The 22,711-nt window shown below is 45.7% G+C and overlaps 2 protein-coding genes across 7 annotated transcripts in view; one reads left to right on the top strand and one right to left on the bottom strand.

Moving 5' to 3' along the window:
• FAM219A (family with sequence similarity 219 member A) overlaps positions 1 to 10,531 on the bottom strand; it is a 73,516-nt gene extending 62,985 nt beyond the window's left edge. For 3 of the 5 annotated variants that reach the window (XR_014787480.1, XR_014787482.1, XR_014787481.1), the window contains exon 1: positions 10,148 to 10,426. Coding sequence is in view for 2 of the 5 variants with exons in the window: in XM_084832797.1 (XP_084688923.1) it covers positions 10,148 to 10,207 (60 nt within the window). In the remaining 3 variants the exon portion in view is untranslated. Of the gene's footprint in view, positions 1 to 10,147 lie in introns of all 5 variants that reach the window. The other 2 variants (XM_084832797.1, XM_084832796.1) reach the window with 2 other exon arrangements.
• Positions 10,532 to 10,709: 178 nt separating this feature from the next.
• The window catches only part of DNAI1 (dynein axonemal intermediate chain 1), a 232,862-nt gene continuing 220,860 nt past the window's right edge, over positions 10,710 to 22,711 (top strand). Inside the window, exon 1 of one of the 2 annotated variants that reach the window (XM_084832793.1) lies at positions 10,710 to 10,996. In XM_084832793.1, coding sequence (XP_084688919.1) covers positions 10,964 to 10,996 — 33 coding nt within the window. In that variant the 5' untranslated portion in view covers positions 10,710 to 10,963. The remainder of the gene's footprint in view (positions 10,997 to 22,711) is intronic. The other variant, XM_084832794.1, reaches the window with a different exon arrangement.

The following is a 22,711-nucleotide window of genomic DNA, read 5'->3' as shown; positions in this document are numbered from 1 at the left end:
GGTCATCCCATGAAGCTGATTTGTGGGAGATTCAGGATAGATAAAAGAACGTCTTCACACAGCGCTTAAACTATGGAATTCACTACCACAGGATGTAGTGGTGGCCACCAATTTGGATGGCTTTAAAAGGGGGTTGGACAAATTCCTGGAGAAAAATGCTATCAATGGCTACTAGTCTTGATGGCTATGTGCTACCTCCAGGACCAGAACCAATGAGCCTATGTACACCAGTTGATGGGGAACATGGGAGGGAGGGTGCTGTTGCGCTCATGCCCTACTTGTGGGTTCCCAGTCGAGAACCCAGTGTGCAGCGGCTGTGAAAAGGGCAAACTGCATGTTAGGTGTAATTAGAAAAGGAATTATGAATAAAACTGCCAATATCATACTGCCCATATACAAATCTATGGTGTGCCCACACTTGGAACACTGTGTACAGTTCTGATCACCACCCCTAAAAAATATTGTAGAGCTGGAAAACATGCAGAAAAGCACAACTAAAATGATTAAAGGGTTGAAGCAACTCCCCTATGAGAGAAGGTTACAACTGGGATTGTTTAGCTTGGAGAAAAGGTGAGTGAGGGGAGACATAATAAGAGTTGTACAAAATAATGAATGGTGTGGAGAAAGTGGATAGGGAGACATTTTTCTCCCTCTTTCATAATACTAGAACCGGCAGAAGATTCAGGACAGAATTCACTTCCACAAAATGTAGTGATGGCCACCAATTTGGATGGCTTTAAAAGGGGGTTAGACAAGTCCCTGGAGGATAAGGCTATCAATGGCTACTAGTCTTGATGGCTATATGCCACCTCCAGTAATCAGCAACAGAATGCCTATGTACACCAGTTGCTGGGGATCATGGGTGCGAGGATTCCGTTGCACTCATGAACTAGTTGTGGGTTTCCCATGGGCAGCTGGTTGACCACTGTGTGAACAGAATGCTGGACTAGACAGATCCCTGGTCTGACCCAACATGGCTCTTTTTATGTTCTTACAGTCAGGGCCACAAATATTGGAACAAGGATAACTGTTTTGGCAGTTGGCCTCTGTACACCACCACATTGCAGTTGAAAGGAAACACACCCAGATGGGAGCCAAGTCAGGACTTTCAGCTGTCATTCAAGGGGTTTGACAAAAGTGGGGCACTAACCATTCAGGAAGGACAGCCAGCATACACACACACCCATCGTTGGTGGCTCATAAGTAATGGAACGAATGGCTGACAGGCAGGTGCATGGCCAGGTGTGGCCTGTTTCCTGGGTACCCCATGACCAATCAAGCAGAGAAAAGGCCTGGAGGTGGTTCTGACTGTTACATTTGCATTTGGTAGCTGTTCACTGGAACTCCCAACATGAGATCCAAAGAGGTGTCCATGTGAGTGAGAGGCCATCGTTAGGCTGAGGAAACAAAATAAACTCATCAGAGAGATAGCAAAAACAGTGGGAGTGGCCAGTACAACAGTTTGGAACATCCTGAAAAAGAAGGAATTAACTGGCAAGCTCAGCAACAGCAAAAGGCCTGAAAGACCACAGAAGACAACTAAAGTGGATGACCGCAGAATTCTGCTCATGGTGAAGAGGAACCCTTTCACAACATCGAGCCAGGTCAAGAATGCTCTTGCGGAGGTAGGCATGTCATTGTCAACATCTACAGTCAAGAGATGGCTGTATGAATGTAAATACAGAGGCTTCACAACAAGGTGCAAACCACTGGTAATGCTCAAAAACCAAAAGGCCAGATTAGCCTTTGCCAGCAAACACCTAAAAAAGCCTGCCCAGTTCTGGAATAAGATTCTTTGGACTGATGAAACCAAAATTAATTTGTACCAGAATGATGGGAAGAGAAAAGTATGGAGAAGGAAAGGGACAGCTCAGGATCCAAAGCATACCACATTATCTGTCAAACATGGTGGAGGCAGTGTTATGGCATGGGCATGTATGGCTGCCAATGGAACCGGGTCACTGGGGTTTATTGATGACCTGACTGCTGATAAAAGCAGCAGGATGAATTCTGAAGTGTATAGGGCTATACTTTCTGCTCAGATTCTGCCGAATGCTGCCAAACTGATAGGACGCCGCTTCATATTGCAGATGGATAATGACCCAAAACAGACAGCAAAAGCTACCCAAGAGTTTCTCAAGGCAAAGAAGTGGGATGTTCTTCAATGGCCAAGTCAGTCACCTGATCTCAAACCAATAGAGCATGCCTTTCATTTACTGAAGACAAGACTGAAGGCAGAAAGATCCACAAACAAGCAGCAGCTGAAGGCAGCTGCAGTAAAGGCCTGGCAAAGCATCTCGAGGGAGGAAACTCAGCATTTGGTCATGTCCATGGGTTCCAGACTTCAGGAAGTCACTGACTGCAAAGGATCTTCATCCAGGTGTTAAAGGCATCCTTAAGTTTGAAATGATGTTGTTTGTTCCATTACTTATGAGCCACCAACAATGGGTGTGTGTGTATGCCACTGGCTGTACTTCCTGAATGGTTAGTGCCCCACTTTTTTCAAACCCCTTGAATTACAGCTAAACGTCCTGACTTCGCTCCCATCTGGGTGTGTTTCCTTTCAACTTCAATGTGGTGGTGTAAACATTGAAGGTCAACTGCCAAAACAGTTATCCTTGTTCCGATATTTCTGGACCTGATTGTATGTATTGAAACTTAAACAGAGAGTGGCAATGGTGGGGAACACAATCACCACCAGCAGCTTATACTGTTCCTCAAGCACGTTTTGAGAATATGTGACCACTTTGAGGAACGGTGAACCGCCCAGAGAGCTTCGGCTATTGGGCGGTATAGAAATAAATAAATAAATAAATAAATAAATAAACGGTGGTGGACTAAATTCCTCTGCAGGAAGAGTAGGCAACTTGACACCCTCCAGATGTTTGGGATTAGAACTCCCATAATACACAGCCAGCATAGCCAATGGCCAGGGATTATGGGAGTTGTAACATCTGGGGGGTACCAGGTTGCCTACCCTGGCTTTACAGAGAAAAAACAAAGGGACTAAATTTTCAAAGTGCCAGAGACAGCCAGGCAACTGGATCGTTTCAGGTTTGATAACTAGATATCACTCTAATAGATTCATGGAAGCAATCCATATCTATTGGTAGAACATAGAACATTGGTAGAACATAGACTGATTCTGGTTAGCAGCTTTTATTGTTAACTGGTGTTTAGTAACCAACTGAATTGTTTTACTGTCAGATTTTATGTACTTTAACTTATGCTACACATTTATTCTTACACATGAAATGTGTTAATTGGGCAGTAACAGACAATGTGTTCAGGATATATATACTGAAAATAAAATATCTCACCTTGAGCTTTTTAGGAGAGGCAACAGTATACAGGGCATATTTTGCTATTTCTTAAAAAGCTTAATTATTAATACCACAACAAGGATAAAGTTAATTTATACTTTATTGTGCATAATTGATACATACATGATTCTAGTTCATGCCATCCTTCAAATCAGCTTTGTAATAGCAGAAAAGATAAAGAACCACCCAAGTCTTCCTCCTCTTGAAACATTAAAATCCCAGCCCGTTTTTTTCTCTGCCCTGATAAATCAATCAACTTTTTGTCCACTGACTGAAGCTGACTTCAGTACACTTAAAGATACAAAGTTGATCAGAAATTAATCTCTGCATAATACTCCTTTTTAATATGGGTAAATCCCAATTTACCCTGTTCCAACATTTTAAATATTTTGCTCACTAACAGATCATAATCAGCAACATATTAAGATGAATGAAAAATGGATTTCCAAATACTGCACCAGCTTATTATTACATAGCACATTACCCTAAAGTTATTAACAAATAAAACACTGAACAGAGATAATGCCATGCACAAAGAACTATCTTCACTTTGCTGTGACTACTTGAATAGGACTGTTTTAAGGTGAAATATAAAGGTTCCAAGGCTAGACAAAAATTAGAAGTAAAACTGCTTACTACTCCTGTGAGGCTACAAATCCAAATACTTCAAGTGGCTTTTGCTTACTGCAGCTGACAGAGGTATTAAGCTCTTAAAATGCCAAAATAGATGTCCTAATTTCCATATGTAGAAGCTTGAAAGTAGTGGAAGGGAAACGTGGTGTGTGTGTGGGGAGAACCCCACATTATTAGGAGTAATGCTTACTCAGAAGTCCCACTGAATCGAGTGAGACTTACTCCTCAAGTGTGCACAGGACTGTAGACTACAGCTGCTGCTGCCTCATTTGCTAGAGCTCTTGTGCCTAGATTAAGTGGCAACATTCCTTGTCCAGCTGCATGGGGGTGGGGGAGGAGATACACTCATGTGTTCCACAAAGATGAGACTAGAGAGGCCGACAAGCAATTAAGCCTTGTTACCAAAAAGCAAACAAGCACCGGCTACGAAATGTGCTTTCAACACTAGGGGAAGATCTGGAGCAGCCAATTTAAGGGATCATAAAGCCCAGCTTACTGCAAGCACAGACCTTTCCTTCCATCATTCCCCATATAGGAAGAATCTGCATATAAACATCAAGACAGCCTCTGCCAACCTGCATTCCTCCCTCAGGACATTCCCTGACCTTGAGGATCATGTCTTCTGCTAGCCCTTGCTTACAAAAGGAAATTCTGATAATGGTGAGTTGAAAAAGTTCTGCTTGCTACAGCAGAAAATCTGCACAAACACCCTTTATGTACAAAGCAGTGAATAGATGAGAAGCAGTGTTTATTCACATGAAGAAACTATGTAAATTTTAGACAGGCAACAGTGATTATCTCTCACCCAATGTGGGCCACAACATAGAGCTTCAGTTTGATTTGTGCTTTGCACTAATATTTAAAATTCATCCCTGCCTATGCCCCAGATTTCAAAGGACCGGAGATGGGAGCATACACAGGAGGTTATGTGAATCAGACATTCTTATCAGACTGAAAATACATTTTCCAGCAGCTGGAATGAAAAAGTGGAAATGTAAAGGAAAAAGAAGGTTCACATTAAGAGAAACTGACCACAAAGGCAGACAGAAAGTAGAACATACAATGCTTGACCAGTTTGTGCAATATGCAGCAATGGATTTTGCCCTCCAAAAAAAGTGACACAAATTCTCTTAAACAGGTTTTCAATGCTCTTAGCAGCAAATCATTTCAAATATGGGAGTAATGTCTGCCAAGAACTCGAAACAAAAGGAGTTTCAACAAGGCTTCTGGCAGACTGATGCCAGAGGTTTTATACTTTGTACAATGTCTTCTACCCACCTCCTCCCACCCCTGACACCTCCATTACTAGAATTTCTTCCTCTCTCCTGCTTTTTATTTATTACATTCCAAAAATTCTACCCCACTTCTCTTTATAAATTCAAAGGGGCGTACAAAATTAGCAGAATACATAAAAATAAACATAATAAAAGTAATCTCAAAAATGACTAAAACCAGTATCATATAATAAGAGCGAATTAAAAAGGTTTTAAAGCAGGGAGATGCACTAAACCATGTTAAAAGTTTGGCAGAATAAAAGTCTTAGCAACACACTTGAAGCTTAAACAGAGGGATCCAACCACCAAGAGAGGGATACGGTTTTCACATAACAACCAACCATGGGTTATTTAACCCATTGTTTGTCAGGGCCACATAGTCTTCTGACCATTCACCTCTTTGTTTCTGGTTTACAAAACAACCTAGGAACGCACTGGGTTCACACGTGCTCTGTGATGTACAAACTCAGAATTCTATGTGGTTGAGAGAGAATCAACCCAGAGTTTTAACCCAACAATAAATCATGGGTTAAAACTATAGATTGTTCTTCCCTCAACAAGCGAGAGTTCTGGATTCACACATCACTGAGCACAACCCAGGAAGTGGATATTCTTGAGTTGTTTTGTAATTCAGGAACAAAGCAGAAGAGGTAAGGAACCAGGCATACACACTCACTCCCACATGGCCCCAACACCCCACAGATTGTCGTTATGTCTGAACCAGGCCAGGGCATTCCATAAAGGCTGCCTTGTATACCAACGACCCATGCTTCTGAAAGCGGTAGGGCCTCTGGTGGGCTGGTTTTTCCTCACCCAACCTTGTTTTTGCCAATACTTGCCTAACTCTTCCAAAAACTGCCATCTGAATGATACAAGCCATATTATAAAAATTTTCATAATCCAATCTCAACCCAAAATTCATACATCAGCAGCACAATTGTTGCTTTCATTTTCATGACCAAGTCAACGTTTCATCTCTGCTTTAGCAGAGCCACATACTGGAGCAACATGTTAACATTCACAGAATGTTTATAGATTCTGCAAGAACAAGGAAGTGCACGGTTATGCTAGAAGGTAAAAATACAACAAAGGCATTATGCTGCAGTGGCCTCAATTTGCAGGTCTCAGGTTAATGTGACATGCTGTCAAACTGATATTGCAACATTCCATTCACAATCAGACTCTTCAAAACACGGAAGGGGGACATACAGGCAGCTATTATGATTTTGACTACAGAGATGATACAACAATTGCCACTTCAAATATTTGAACTGGCAAGAACTTACTTAAACAATTTCTATGCCACCCTTCATCACATGAGATTCTAGGGCCATGTACAAAGGAAACAATAAAATGAAAAACCGAAAAGAATACAATCAACAGCCATAGTAAGAGACAGCAAATAAAAATTTCACTTACAGTTTCAATCTCAAAGGCAGACTGAGAAGTTAATACCAATTAAAATGCTTAGGTAAAAATATAACTCTTAAAAAGAATGTAAATACGGTGCCAGGCATACCTCTCTGGGGAGAGCGTTGCAAAGCCAGGGTGCCACCACAAAGAAAGCCCTCTCCTTTGTGCTTATATAGCGCACTTCCAATCAGGAAAACACAGTGGGGCCTCAACAGAAGATCTTAGAACAGAAGGAAGAGGAGTTCTTTCAGGTATTTGGGTCCCAAGCCATTTAAAGCTTTAAAGATAAGTACCAGCCCCAGTAGGCAACAAGTGTAGTTCTTTTCAAATAGGAGTGATGTGAACCAACTTGGAAGTACCAGTTAAAATTCTGGAAGATGAATTCCACACTAACTGGAGCTTCTGAGCCACTGTCAAGGGCAGCCTTATATATAACACATTACAGTAATTTTAAAAACTCAGGGCATTACAGAAGGCCACCTTTACCCTGATACCATGAAGCACACATACAAAAGTGAAGTTTAAATGTCTGAACAAATCATAATCCATCCAAAATAACCAAAGTGAGGTTTCTTCTGAGATTAAAGTATTGTGAGGTTGAAACATTTAGTAAAAAGGAATACAGAATAAGAGAAAACAGGAAGGAGAGGTACTTCCAAAATGGCACACAGAAAGTGGCCAATAAAGTCACATCGTCAGACTAATGGTTACTGTTGAGTAAACAGGAGACACTTCCTCTGATTCCCTGAGATGCAATTCTTGTGAACTGCCCAGAGAGCTTTGGCTATTGGGCTGTATAGAAATGCAATCAATTAATCAATAACTGAGTACTCCAAGTTGTGGCTTATCCCTTGAGAAGGGCCACAGGAAAGGAAACCCAAGCCTAACAGCTCATAAGCTACTGCCTTTGTGTCAAATATGTGTTTATAAACTATCAGAAATATGACAAAGAAACAGGAAGTCTGACCAATATTACATGCACATACAGAGAGAATGGGGGAAAACAGTTAGAAACATCCTAGATGCTTAGGAATTGGACGTGAGTGTCCAGTAATTTCAGATATAATTTCAGCAATATCAGTAGCTTGATACATGCATACAGATTCCATAACACATGCATACAGATTCCTAATTAAAAATATTTTTAACCCCCAGAAAAGAAGTTTGGGGGGAGGGGAGAAGCATTGCAAGGTTGGTAATCAGAATACAGTGTAGGCAGTGAGAAATGAAAGGCAAAGGATTCCATTTCCACCTTTTGGGAGTGAACTACAGATTCCATTATCCATCCAGTAAGGGAGTCAACCTCTGATCAGAAGGTGCACAGGCAAATGCATGTTTGCTCTGCACAGGATCCTTGAGTGTATGGCAGCATCTCTGAGGAGCGTTTGCCTAAGCCTCTTTTCAGAACCATTTCAAGGGACAGCAGCCTAGTAAACAGCCCTATGCTTTTTTTTAAAGCATCACATCTCACAAGGAAAAAGAGCTTTGAAACTACAATCTTCTCCTGTTATTTCAACACTGACCAAGCACACAGTCATCTCCTTAAAAGCAAAGTTATTTTGCTGTAACCTGTAAGGATTCCCAGCACGGCACAGATTCTGACCACAGATTGGTACTGTACGGGCATAAGGGCACAAGACACAAGCAAGTGTCGTAATACATCTGTTCTTTCTCCTACTGCCTGTAGATGCTGCCCACATGCAATATTTATCCCCCTTCGATACATGCTTACAAAAGGATTACGTCATCACCAACCCTCCAAAACATCCAGTCATGTTCCTTTCCTTTTCTGCTTGCCAGCAGTGACAGAGGCCTTCACAAACCTCTTAATGAAAGTGGACTGGGGCAAGCAGATCCCGGAGCATGTTATTACAGCATATCATGACATTCCTAAGAATAGGATTGCTGGCTAGGGCAGGATTCTTCAGGAAAAAGGAGGTTGAACAGAGCTGAGGAGAAGCAGCAGCCCAGCAAACTGAGAGCAAGCAGCCTGCCTGCAACAGAGAAACCGCTGATGCTAGCCGGAGGAGGGGCTCCCACTATCCTTGCCCCTACAAAGAACTGTCACCTCCACCCCCCCCAAGTATTAGGGTTTCTGAATTCTTGACATAGTCAGGAAGTGTCCCCTTGCCCCACTCCCTAGCCAGCTCTGCAATGTGCCCTAAGGTCAGACCAGTCTCACTGCTCCTCAAGGGCAAGATTCCCTTTTAGTCCTGAGGAAAGGGTCATCCCCAGCCTCAGATATCTTCCAGGCAAGGGGAGAGAAGACTTTTGAATTATTTTGCCTCCACTTTTCCTCGGGAAGAATAAAATGGTCTGTATGCTGACCTTGTTGTGCTTGGGGCAGGGGCAGCAGAACCTCAAGGCCCTGACTGCATCCTAAGAGCCACTCCCTTACATCCTGGGGGAGATCTGTGCAATACTTTGTAACTTTGTAACAAAACATGCAAGCCACCTCCAACTCTGTTCCCCAAAAAGGCTTCTCCCCAGGCCCTAGAAGCTACAACCCATCCTACACCCTGCTCCCCAACTGTGTGCATGCATTTGGGGGTAGGGGGGGAGAGGACAGGTCGAACACAAATCCAGTGGGTTGCTAATTCCCAGGAAGTCCTCTTGAAAGGGGGCAGGCAGACCAGATCCGAGTCCAAATCCCTCTCAATTTTTTAAAAACATGGGCAAAGGGTGACTTCCCCATCCTAAGCAGGGGAACTGTTTTCACTTCCAACAGAAAACTACACCTCTGCTGAAAGGAAAAAGCCCCCACCCCAAACAGAATGAACGCACTTTGCTAATGCGGGGGGGGGGGGGAGAGATGCTTTCCAGCACTAGAAACGCTGCTCTCCCCGCCCTTCCCAAAGGGGGCACCTCCTTACCTGAACCCCCGGCCTCTCTCCAGCCCCACGCCCGGAACCCCGTCTGACGCAGAGGTGGGGCCGCGGATGCTTGGCGGGGTGGGGGGAGAAAAAGATCGATGCCTGCGCCCTTTTCCCGCGGGGAGTGTGTGAGTGTGTGGGGGGGAGCGCAGCATCCCCCACCCCACCGCCGGGACAGCTGCGCGTACGTCCGGAGGAGGAGGCTCCTCGGACCCCCAACGCTGCCCTGAGTGCGTGGGGGGAGGGAGAAGACGGCGATGCTTCTCCTCCTCCTCTCCCCCACCCTCCCTCCATAAGAACCCCTTGGGTCCGGAGGGGCCCCCGCTCTCCCGCCCTACTGAGCCCGTGGGGAGGGAGGCTTGTCCACACGGGCATGAGAAGGAACCCTACATCACGGAGGGCAGCCTTGTCCGCGCTGCGGCCCTCCCGAGGTGCGGGGCTGCAACTCCTAGCACGCCCGGGCAGCTACGGCGGGAACTGCAGCCCAACCCCTCCGGGGGGCACAGGGCGGGCGCGGCCGGTGAATGGGGGCCACCACGCCGAGGCGAGGGGAGGGGCAGAGCTCATCACCGCCATCGCCGCCGCCAGCCGCGCCCCGCGGGCAGGCGAAGGCCCGGCCGCCCCAGCTCACCAGCGGCTGCATCTCCGCTCGCACGGCGGGCACTTGGAAGCGGTCGATTTCCTCCATCATGATGCCGGCGGCGGTCGAGGAGCCGAGCCGGGCCGGGCCGGGCCGAGGAGAGGGGCGGGGAGGGGGAGGCGCCTCGCCTCAGTGTCGCTGGGGCCCGCCCGCCGCCGCCGCCGGCCTCATCGCCCTCAGAGCCGCCGCCGAGGCTCCCGACAACGACGGAGAAGACGCCGCCGCGGCACCCGCAGCAGCTGCTGCTCCCTCAGCCGCCCGCGGTGACTCAGCCCCCGCCCCGCCCCCGCAGCGCGCACGCGCGAACGGCCGGCAAGAGCGCGCCGCTTCCTTCCGGCTCGCGAACCGCGCGGGCTCTCTCGCCGGCCTCGCCTCGCCTCGCGCCCCACCCGCCTCCTCATCTGAATATTCATGAGAGGGGCAGGGCGACGGACGGTTTGGGCGGCTGGCTTCGCTCCTCCTCCGCCCCACCCCCCTCATGAATTATTCATCATCGGATCCCTTTTCCATCCCCCCCACCCGTTTTTCCTCTCCAACAACTCCCCCCCCCCCCGGAGTGAGGAGCGTACCATTTAGTTGCGCTTGTAAAAAGGTGGGGAGAGCAAGATGGCACCGCCCAAGCTCAGGTCGGCGGCCTCCCCTTGCCCGTCCCCCTCAGCCTTCTCTCTCTATGGCAAAGGGGGTGGGAAGACCACTTCCGGATGGTTGCCAGGGATGCCAAAGTCAACTTCCGGCAGCCGGTAAAAGCCGAGGAAGACTTGAAGCAATAGAAGGGAAGAAAGAGGCGGCGGAGGAAGAGCCGCAGGGATGCCCGGGAAGGAGGTCTACAAGCGCAAGCAGGTACGGGGAGGGGGCGAACTGGAACGCCTCACGGCAGCTGCCCTCCTCCCTCCCTCCCTCATGACGTCGGTCCTTAAGGGCCCGACCGTCACGGGCTGGGCTTAGGTAGGGGTTACCTGCTGTGTAAAAATTATTTTTAATTAGCCTCATTTCATTTCTGCCTCCCTGCTCTATATAAAGTGTGTTCAGAGGGGCGTGCAGACATGAACATCAATCATAATATTAATCACAAACAATAAAATCATTCTAAAAACATAACCAGGAAAATGATACTAATTTTAAAAAATCATTAGAAATGAGTTACAGCTGCAGGGGAAAATGGCACACTGTATATTATTATTACCCGGTGGGCAGCCACGCTAATTTGTTGCAGCAAAAACAACAAGGGGTCTTGTGGCACCTTAAAAGTCTAAGAAAGCCGACCTCATCAGATAGCGTTTGACACATCTGATAAGGTGCACAGGGTCCATGAAAGCTTATGGCAGAATAAATATGGTGGTCTGTACGTTGCCACAAGACTGTTTGTTGCATATGCCATGTAGAATGAGCTGCCTGTCAAGATCAGGTGGGCTCCTACTGTGGAATGTCTCTGCCACCAACAGTTGTTTCCCTGAGCACTAGCATTGTCATCTATCCTGTTTATTTTAATGATGTTCTATTGTTTTATCCCTGTTTTATAGTTTTAATGATTGGTTTTATAGTATTATGACTTTATCTTGTAAACTGTTTTGGGATATATATTTTAAATTAAAAGTGGTATAGAAATCCTCTGAAATAAAAATATGGTCACTCATAATTTGAATTTTACAGCTTTAAACTGTAAACTTAGTTTGCAGTACTATACACGCTTTCCTGGGAGTATGTCCCATTAAACGCAGTGGGACTTACTTCTGAATAGAAATGTATGGGTTTGCACAGTTAAAAAGTAAAACTTGACAGTGCACCTCAGAGCATGTCTGTATGTACACCCTCTCTGGTGTCTAGGACAGAGCTGAACAATGACAGGATTAGGCCCAGGGCTGTGGCTGTTCCAATTTCTTTGAAGCCAGTGATGGATGGTGCAGAAATCTGAGAACCTGAGCAATAACAAAACTAAGTAAAACAGTTTAAAAATATAAGGTACTTTTCACCTCTACACATTTTGGGTACACAGAGAGAGGAGAGGAAAGTTAGAGCATCCATGTTTATAGAATCTTAAACCTGATAAGAATTCCAGAGGGCATCTAGTTGAAATCGCCACCAAAAGTCAGGACTTTAGATTGTAGCCTTCCTAGGAGGGGTTTGTCAGCTCTGCTACATACCCTGCATATTGAGGGCACAATGCAGATAAGTACAGTATACATGAAGGTTATATTTTCCAGATTGCAGCCACAGGTAGGGTTGCTACTTGTCTGTTTCTCACCTGTGCAGCATAGGAACTGAGGTTCTGAGGCCAGAGTAACTATTGTCCTGGATGCTCACAACCCAGGAATGGCTGGAGAAGTGAACAGATTAGCTAGGGAATATTTTCTCTTCTTCACCCAATCCTCTGTTGCTGACAATTGACTTGCCTCCCACACAGCACTACCACAAAGCAAGGCTCATGCTTGTGCTGCTTAGATTCACTGGGAGCCCCCAGGGGGTGGGGAGTAGATGGCTGGGGGGAAGAGAACAGATTGGCTAGGGCAGTGTTTCCCACCTGGTACCCACTGTGGGTGTTTTGAAGGCTCATGTTTGGAAAACCTGGAGCTAAAAGTGACAATCCAAATCATAACAGTGGGAAACTTTGATCTTATTGGGAGTTGAGAGTCTCAGGACTTGACTAAGAGGGTGGCACCAAATTGCCCCATGAGGCCACTCAGATGCAAACTATGCCATAACCTTCCCTAACTGTCAGCTAAGGCTTCCCAGTTCTCTTCTCTAGGTATGCTGGTGGTTTGAATTGTAAGTTGTCTGAGAAAACAGCAGAGTGCCAAATCTCAAAGGCCACTGAGCCACATAGCCACACTTTTTGTAAAGGAAATGATGACAGTTTCTGGTGCGATTTCTGTGTTAAACCTTTTGCTTGCTCTCAGTCAATCAGTGTTTCTGAATAACGTCAGCTTCAGCAGTTTTTCTTAAAAGCAGAATTTCAACATGCACTGGGCCTGCTCTAATGTATGGGGTAAATCTGGTCCTGCTTTGATGTACTGGGTTGATTGACAATCTTTTTGTGTCTGCCTCAGCAAAACTGAATGCAAGAAGCATGCTTGGAACGACATCAGATAAGATACTCAAGCTGCATGTAACCACTCATTCCTAGGCCAGTGCCAAAACTCATATTTGCTTGGGAAATATGAATCTGCTTCTTGATGCTGCACATTGTCAAATCAATGAGGATTTTGGAACAAAATTTGGAACAAAACATTTGGGTAGTATGAAAACTATATACGAATTACATAGAGATATAGACAAGCTCAGGTTCAATGACATATGAATCATACCTGTCATATCTACAAGGAAGTTTTGAAGAAAAAGTGAGCAATCTACAAGATTTTAGTCATCTCCCAGTAGGTGTTTACAGGGATGCCTACTGTTTGTAGAGGTGTATTATACTACCTTCCAGAAGTGCAATGGCAGCTCCATGTGTCTCAAGCAGCAGATTAAGACAAGCACCATGATCAAGAATGGATAAATTAGTTGCCCTACTGATAGGTGCCACAGGAAACACTAAACACTGCATTTCTTCTTATTATACCAGCCTTTCACTACTGTGTGGCGGCTGCTAAAATTCAAAACAGTAATAAAAAGGAAATGGGCTGCCTGCAGTGTTAAAGTTAGGCATGAATGAATCTGTTTTGCTTTTTATAACATTCACATTTTTCAAGCACAATCTCATTCTGTCCCATTTTCTACATCAATTTGTAAGTTCTTTTTAAAGTCCACACAAAAATGTGTATGCATTTTTCTATGCACTTCCCTCTTGTACACATTTTTATATTCACTGTACCAGAATGAGTGCATTTTTGTACACAATTTTTGATAAGAGAACTGCACCACACAATTCGAAGGATTGCAAAAACCAAAGGATAATTGCATTTCCGTTTATTTACTAGTTCAGGAAGTGTGAATTAGGTCAGTTCATATGAAGATGCAAACCAAATGAATTTTGCCCCCATCCATAGTTAAATCACATATTATCCTTTCTGCTCCCTGCAGAGAAACAGCAATGGGAATATCTGCACTCAGAAAGGTAAAAGTGCTGTTATCAAGAAGTTGAGTCTAAGGTTATATCCATATCTCCTGCAACCACTGCTTTGAGGGAACAGGAAGTAGGAGAAGAAGGAATTACAAGTTGTACTACACTTCTGAATTGCTGTGTTGTGGGAGAACCTGGGGCTGATGCTATTTTTGGCCCCACGTGTATGCTGGCATTGCAGTTGCACTCGCAACACTGATGGCCAGCTACCCAGCCATTCTAGGCAGCATACAATGCAAATAACAACACGAAATACAACAAATTTACATAATCAACTGAACAAAACAACATTGCTCTAAAAAAAAAACCCTAACCCACCCCAAATGCCCACCTGAACAGCCAGGTTTTCAAAGCCCAGAGGAAGCTCATCAAAGAGGGGGCATGGCGGAGGTCATTAGGGAGGGAATTCCACAAAATGGGGGCCACCACAAAAAAGGCTTTCTCCCTAGTCCTCACTAGCCTAGCTGTCCTGGCTGATGAGACAGACAGAAGGCCTTCTGAGGCCCATCTCGTTGAGCAGCATCCCTTGTGTTGTTGGGAGCGCTCCTTAAGATAGACTAGGCCAGAACCATGTAGGGTTTTAAAGGTCAATGCCAACACCTTGAATTGGGTCCGGAAAACAACTGGTAACCAGTGCAACACCTTCAGCACTGGAGTGATGTGGTCTCGCCGATGGCTGCCTTTAATCAGTTGGGCCACCGCGTTCTGCACCAGCTGCAGCTTCCAAACCATCTTCAAGGGTAACCCCACATACAGCACATTACAGTAGTCTATTTATTTATTTATTTCATTTCTATACCGCCCAATAGCTGAAGCTCTCTGTCTAGGCGACAGGAGGCCAGGGCATGAACTATGGATGGGAGCAGATGGTTAGGGAGGTAGGGGCACAGCTGCCATATCAGATGGAGTTGGTACAGCGCCTCCCAGATCACGGCTGGCACCTGAGCCTCCATGGATAGCTGGGAGTCTAAAATGACCCCCAGACTACAGATCTGGTTCTTCAGGGACAGCCACACCCCATTCAATGCCAGGTCAACCTCCCCTTGTCTTCCACCAAAAGTATTTCGGTTTTGTCAGGGATCAGTTTCAGCTTACTCTTTTCCATCCAGCCACTCACTGACTCCAGATACTTGGACAGGATTTCTACAGCCAACCTTGGTGAGGATTTCAATGAGAGCTGGAGTTGCATGTCATCCGCATATTGGTGACCCTGCATCCCAGACCTCCTGGTGATAGCCCCCAGCGGCTTCACATAGATGTTAAATAACATCGGGGAGAGAATAGAACCCTGTGGCAACCCGCAAGTGAGCAGCCAAGGGTCTGAAGTCTCCTCCCACAGAGCTACTCTCTAGTACCTGCCAGAGAGGAAGGAACGGAACCACCCTAGTATGGTGTCCCCTATGCCCAACCCCTCCAGGCGGTCCAGGAGGATAATGTGGTTGACAGTATCAAAAGCTGCTGAGAGATCGAGGAGAATAAGAAAGGAGCATTCGCCCCTATCCAGAGCCTTCCCCACATCATCCACCAAGGCGACCAAGGCCGTTTCTGTCTCATGCCTGAAGCCCAATTGAAAGGGATCCAGATAACTGGCTTCTTCCAAGTGTGCCTGCAACTACAATGACACCACCCACTCAATCACCTTGCCCCAAAATGGCAGATTCGAGACTGGGTGAAAGTTGATCAAGTCTTGGGGATCCAAGGAAGGCTTCTTTAACAGTGGTCTTATCACCACCTCCTTGAGGCCTGATGGCATCACTCCCTCCTCGAGGGAGGCATTCACCACCACCTTGATCCCCTCCCTAAGTCTCTCCCTGCAGCTCATAATGAGGCAAGATGGGCAGGGATCAAGTAAGCACGTGGTCAGCCTTAAAGATGAAAGCACCTTGTCCACTTCCTCAGAAGGAAGAAACTGGAACCCATCCCACACAACTGATCTGCCACTGGCCACACTTTGGTCACTAACTGTATCCACAGCGCAAGGAATAGCATTCCTGATCCGGCCCATTTTATCTGCAAAGTGCTTTGCAAACTCATCACAGGAGGCCTTAGAATGCTCCATTGGTTCTGGAACAATTGGACCGACCAGTTCTATGAAGGCCTACAACACCTTCTAGAACTAACACCAAAAAAAGATGTCCTTTTCATCATAGGGGATTGGAATGCTAAAGTAGGAAGTCAAGAAATCACCGGGATAACAGGCAAGCATGGCCTTGGTGTACAAAATGAAGCAAGACAAAGGCTAATAGAGTTTTGCCAAGAGAACACGCTGATCATAGCAAACACTCTTTTCCAACAGCACAAGAGGCGACTCTACACATGGACATCACCAGATGGTCAACATCAAAATCAGATTGATTATGTCCTTTACAGCCAAAGATGGAGAAGCTCTATACAGTCAGTAAAAACAAGACCTGGAGCTGACTGTGGCTCAGATCACGAGCTTCTTATTGCAAAATTTCAGTTTAAATTGAAGAACGTAGGGAAAACCACTAAACCATTCAGGTGTGACCTCAGTCATATCCCTTATGAATATACAGTGGAGGTGAGGAATAGATTTCAGGGATTAGACCTGATAGACAGAGTGCCTGAGGAACTATAGATGGAGGTCCGTAACATTGTTCGGAAAGAATTGATGCTTTCGAACTGTGGTGCTGGAGAAGACTCTTAGGAGTCCCCTGGACTGCAAGGAGGTCCAATCAGTCAGTCCTAAAGGAAATCAACCCTGAGTGCTCATTGGAAGGACAGATCCTGAAGCTGAAGCTCAAATATTTTGGCCACCTAATGCGAAGAGAAAACTCTCTGGAAAAGACCGTGATGCTGGGAAAGACTGAAGGCAAAAGGAGAAGGGGACAGCAGAGGATGAGATGGCTAGATAGCATCACCGATGCAATGAATATGAACTTGAGCACACTCCGGGAGAGAGCGCAGGACAGGAAGGCCTGGCGTGCTATGATCCATGGGGTCATGAAGAGTCGGACACGACTGAACAACAACAACAACAACAACAACATGACATTAAAGCACAGTATGGGTTATTTTAGCAGACTCATTTTGTTTTTAGGACTTATGATAGTCAAAGGACAAAAGTGATAGAACTACAGAGACTCACTACATACATTTCAGTTTTCTGTGCAACTTTAAGGGGCTGGCCTTTTTTCCTCTGGATGGATCTCTGGCTCTCACCTCATGAGAATGCCTGCATAAGAACACATTTTTCAGTTATTAATGATAGACATTGTACAGTGCTTTGAAATAGCTTGAACCTGTATTGCTTTTTGCACTTTCCCAGTTTGGTCTGGGAAGCTGTTGTTCCTCCTTCTCTTAATGGAAGCCTTTGTGGATATGTAGAAGTGGTTTCCGTAGCTCCGTCCCTGCTTAATCATCCTTTCCCTAAACTATGGGTGGGGAACTTCTGGCAGAAGGGGCTAATGTAGCCCCTGAGCCTCCCTAATCTAGCCTGCAGCACTTCCCCAGGCCACGCTCCCTCCCCTGGCATAACCTTCACCCCAACGTGATGTGCTGGATGGGGATTTTGAAACCACCCTGCCTGGTACCACAAAAGGCATAAAGACTGGTCCTTCTGTGCTGCTCAGCAGAGAATCTAGCAAGGATCAGCTGGGGAGCAGAGAGGGTCTATTTTTTTAAAATCTGTTTATTGGTGCACTTGATAGAGAGGATTAAAACTCCCTGCTCAGTGCACTGCAGTGATGATGACAATGCCTCCCAGCTCCATGGATCCGTTGAGAAGGGTGTGTGTGTTGATATGATGAGTGATGCATGTGTGTGAATGGTATGTTTGTGGGAGAGTGGGGTGGCTACTTTGGGCCTAAGCAAAAGTATCTTCCAGATAGTGTGCCCTCTGCAGATTAACTAATTGCAGCCCAATAACCATGTGACAGTGGGCAGAGCCAGACCAAGCAAGATGTAGCACAATTCATTTCTTACATTTCTATCCAACCATGCAAAGTAAACTACCGTTTAACTCTTGCTGAGACATTTTAGACAAACAATGTTAGGAAAGAGCATTAAATGAAATAGCTATGGCATATGAAAGTGATAGTAGGCCAACCTAGCAGCAGTGTGAATCGTTACTTAGCTCCATTTAAATTTCCACCAGTCCAAACTAGTTAAATGCAGTGTTTAAACCTTTCAATTATATAGCAGTATAGTCCAAACCCTTAGAGAAAAGGAAGGCAAAATGAAAATTATAGCTACTCATCCCAAGATGAGATAAAAGGAACAGGCTCCTGTGGGCCCAGGTGTAGATTAGAGGAAACCTTTCCTAGGATCCAAGGTGTAGGACTCAGCAAAGTCCAGATGGGAAAATCAAGCTAGGGAGGAAGGGAAGAAAATGTTTTAAAATGGAAAGGGTGGTAAAGCCTAAGCCTCACCAGTATGTGAAATAAAATAGAGGAGGGGAACTGAATCAAGCTGTTAAGGAGCTAGGTATCTCGCTTCAAAAGGCTAGTTCAGAAACGATGGGTAGCTGCAACATTAAAAACTGAAGAAGAGACATGATCAAAGTAAGACATTCTCTGTTCTCTCAAAAAGAAGGTAACCATGCAAATTATGACCCCAAAGCACCCCAAACTAGCAAAAATCTGTTAGCCAAAACCAAAGCTATGCAAAAAGAAGAAGAAGAAGAAACAGAAGAAAGATGTGAATGAAGTTCGTCTTCTAGGGTTCCGTTGTTTTTTTGCTTCACTGACTCCCTTAAACATTCCTGCCTTCTGATTGGCCTTTTCCTTCTTTTCAGTTGCCAACTAGACATTTGGTTCTGGATTGGTGAAAGACACATTGGGTGGGCAGAAACCTGCAGAAACGGTCATTTTCCACAGTTTTAGGCAACTGATGTTACTCTAGGCCTTATCAGGGTACATAGGAACACTCAGGACTCATTGAGCTGCTGGCTGCAGGGAGTAACAAACCTTGTAACCTTTTCTCATACTAGTCCATTGTTTCACGGCTTGACCACTGCATTGTCAGCATGATTACCTGCATCTCAGACAACAGGAAGCAACACTTTCTCCCTCAAGGAAAGACAGGCCTGCTTGTGAACCAAAGTTTTACTTCTATTCCATTCCATGGCTCCCTTATTAAACTTTCTGTTCTCAGCACTTGAACCCAAATAGGGACCTGAGTAACAACAGCAAGGGTCGAAGATGGGATACATCAAGGCGACATATGTAAATTTGTTGTATTTTGTGTTGTTATTTGTATTGTACACTGCCTAGAGTGGCTGGGCAGCTGACCAGATGGGCAGCTAATAAATCTAATAAACAAACATAGGGTCAGCAAGACCCTATGTTTGGGCAAATGCTGGGCCCCATTAAGGCCCACCCTCACTGACGCCTGCCTGCACTGTGCCAGTGGGCCCCTTTCAAAATGCCCACAGGGCAGGGCTGAGATGATCACTGGGTGGCTGCGGCTGCTGCTTGCAGTGAGCTGCCATTTTAATCCCCTCACAATGCCCATTGGCCCTGCCCTTTGGCCCTGCCCTTGCCATAGCATCACTCCAGAGTGATGCTTTGTGGGGAAATTAAAATGGCTGCTTGCTGATGGCAGCAGCTGCAACCTGGCACTTCACTCAGTCCAGTCACCATGCCTTCTTGCTGCCCCATCTGTTGCTATCTCTGCTCTGCACCCCACTGCCATCTTGTTGACTGTTGGGCTGCCTGATAAGACTACCAGGGATCAGCCCAGAAACAAGGAGGGTAGAAAGAGAGAGAAGGCGGGCAGCAATGGAAGAGGGGAAGGAGTGAGTGAGAGGAGGAGGACACAGCAGTAGTGGAGTAGATTCGGAGGACGAGGAGGGAGGCGGCCACTGGTGAGGGGAGGCCTTAGTGATGGGGGACAGCAGAGGGAGACCTCTCTCGCCTGGAGAAATTTAGTCTTCCCAGGGCACCTGAATCCTTTGTATGGACATGGGTGTCCTGGAAACTAATGTCCCACAGCTTTATAATTTCCAGGATACCTGATGTCCATGCAAAGGATTCTGGTGCCCTGGGAAAACTATTTCCCAGGGTCCCTAGAACCAGGGATGCTGCCATAGGCAGTGTTCCACCAAGTACCAGGGTGGAAGGGAAATGAGACCTCCCTGTTGCAGCTACTGCTGTCATGAAACCACGAAGACCTCCCTGCTGTTGCTGCTGCTACCACTAAACCAAGTAAGTAGGAAAGGGGCAGTAAGGCAAATTACAGAAACTCATGGACATGGGTTGGGGAGAGTGGGCTGGGTTTTTGGATCTCATTGCACTCCTAGTGTTGTCACTGGAAGCGTGACATGGTCCAATAGCTTGGAATAGCCAAGGTTTTTCCAGTGTTAACAAAATATAGACTGGTTTGCCAAGACCAATTCTTGAGCCAGGGGGAATTCACTTGTCACTACTTCTCACTGCCTGTAGTCTCCAGTCCTTCCCTTGGGCTGCTGCCTTCTTGAGTCCTTGCCTTTCTCTTTCTCCTAACCCCCCTTCCATAAGCCCTTCTACCGACTTTGTCCCTCTCTGAATTCTGAGCAGACCAACTAATGGCAGCCAGAGGCCATTCTTACTGCCCAACCTTCCTGTGACAAAAGGGCAGCTCTCCTCCAGTCATTCCCAGAGGCTTCATCACCACAAAACCCCTCCATAATGCATTCCATGGCTAATATATTATTTATTAAGAGCCTATAATAGCCAACGACTAAAAGTCGGCAGTATGTTCTTAAAAGTATTTTTTCACAGATATATTTTTATCTCTCAACCCCATAAGTAATATTTTTATGTTGCACTACTACGCATGTTTTATGGGTTGCCACATTCCTTGCAAATGTTGTTATCTACCCTGAGCCTTTGTGAATAAAACGAGTTATAAATAGAAATAAATGAACTTAACAGAACTGATCATGCAACCAACATTTATAAATCCTGAGAAGTGTTTTCTTTCAAGACTGACGTCCAAGAAGCACATGAGTTTTGTCACTCTGAAATGACTTACTCCAGGCTTCCTTCTTTTGACTTCAGTGTACTTCAGGGAGAGTATTGAGGCCCAACAACACATTTCATGCTTAACAGGCAAATCCTGTCTCCTGCCATTTCAGAGGCTGGTACCCCTGCAAATACACACATTTTATGGAGAGCAAACCTGTGGCCTTTAGGATTCTGTGTTAGGGCCCCTAAGCGGCCCTTCCCTCTAATCTCCACCTGCAGCTCAGACCTCTCAAAAGGCCCTTATGTGCCTGTTGCATTGCACGTATGGGCATTTCCAGAATGCTGGAGGAACAACACAGATGGCAGAGGGCCAACTCCCAGCACCAGAACAATGTGATAGGGGGCCCTTCTCCATCAGGGGTGGGCAACTTGTGGCCCTCCAGATGATTTGGCCTACAACTTCCATGATCTTTCTCCACTGACTATGTTGGGTAGGGCTGATGGGAGTTTTACGCCAAAACTTCTGGAGGGCCACAAGTTGCCAATCATTATTAGGTGCACTGTACTCTATACTGCAGTGGTGCTGAACATAGGGATGCCCGTTGTTGGGAAATCTGACCCTTTGGGGGCTCGCCAAATGTCTAGGGCGTGCCTGACTCAGCTTGCTTTTGCGAGCCAAGTTGTGCAGTTTCCTCAAATTCCAGGGACTTTTTATGCAATTTTTTTGTCTCAGGCATAATTTGCACAACTAGAGATTTGCACAAATGATGGCTGCAATTTGCAAATTATGGCTGAAACTTGTGTAATTTGCACAAATTGTGACCTTAATTTACGCAAATGTCAGCAAAGGAGATCGTTACCTTGTCATGGTGCTGGAGCTTGAGCTCCTCAATGACGTCATGAGCTAAACCGTGAAGGGATACCCAAGACGGGAAGGTCATGGCAGAGAGGTCAGACTAAATACGATCCCTGGGGAAGGAAACGGCAACCCACCCCAGTATTCTTGCCATGAAAACTAAATGGATCAGTACAACCAGAGATATGTCAGTATACCATCGGAAGATGGGACTCCCAGGTCGGAAGATGGTCAAAATGCTACTGGGGAGGAACAGAGGATAAGTTCAACTAGCCCCAGATGTGATGACGCATCTAGCTCAAAGCCGAAAGGACAGCTAGCAGCCGACGGACCACAGAAGAAATGGAGTAGCCTTCATAATTAATAATCAAGTGGCTAAAGCAGTGCTTGGATACAATCTAAAAAATGACAGAATGATCTCAATTCAAATTCAGGGTAAGCCATTTAACATCACAGTGATCCAAATATACGCCCCAACCACAGAGGCTGAGGAAGGAGAAGTAGATCAGTTCTATGAGGATCTGCAGCACCTACTGGATAGTACGCCAAAAAGAGATGTTATTTTCATTACAGGAGACTGGAATGCTAAGGTGGGTAGTCAAACGACACCTGGAATTACAGGCAAGCATGGTCTGGGAGAACAAAATGAAGCAGGACATAGGCTGATAGAATTTTGCCAAGACAACTCACTGTGCATAACAAACACTCTCTTCCAACAACCTAAGAGACGACTT

Source organism: Heloderma suspectum, chromosome 2, assembly GCF_057233095.1.
Source record: "Heloderma suspectum isolate Gila_16-S chromosome 2, 16-S_ref, whole genome shotgun sequence".
NCBI classification, from domain to species: Eukaryota; Metazoa; Chordata; class Lepidosauria; order Squamata; family Helodermatidae; genus Heloderma; species Heloderma suspectum.
Note: the sequence above shows the minus strand (reverse complement) of the source record. Positions and strands in the feature narration are given on the sequence as shown.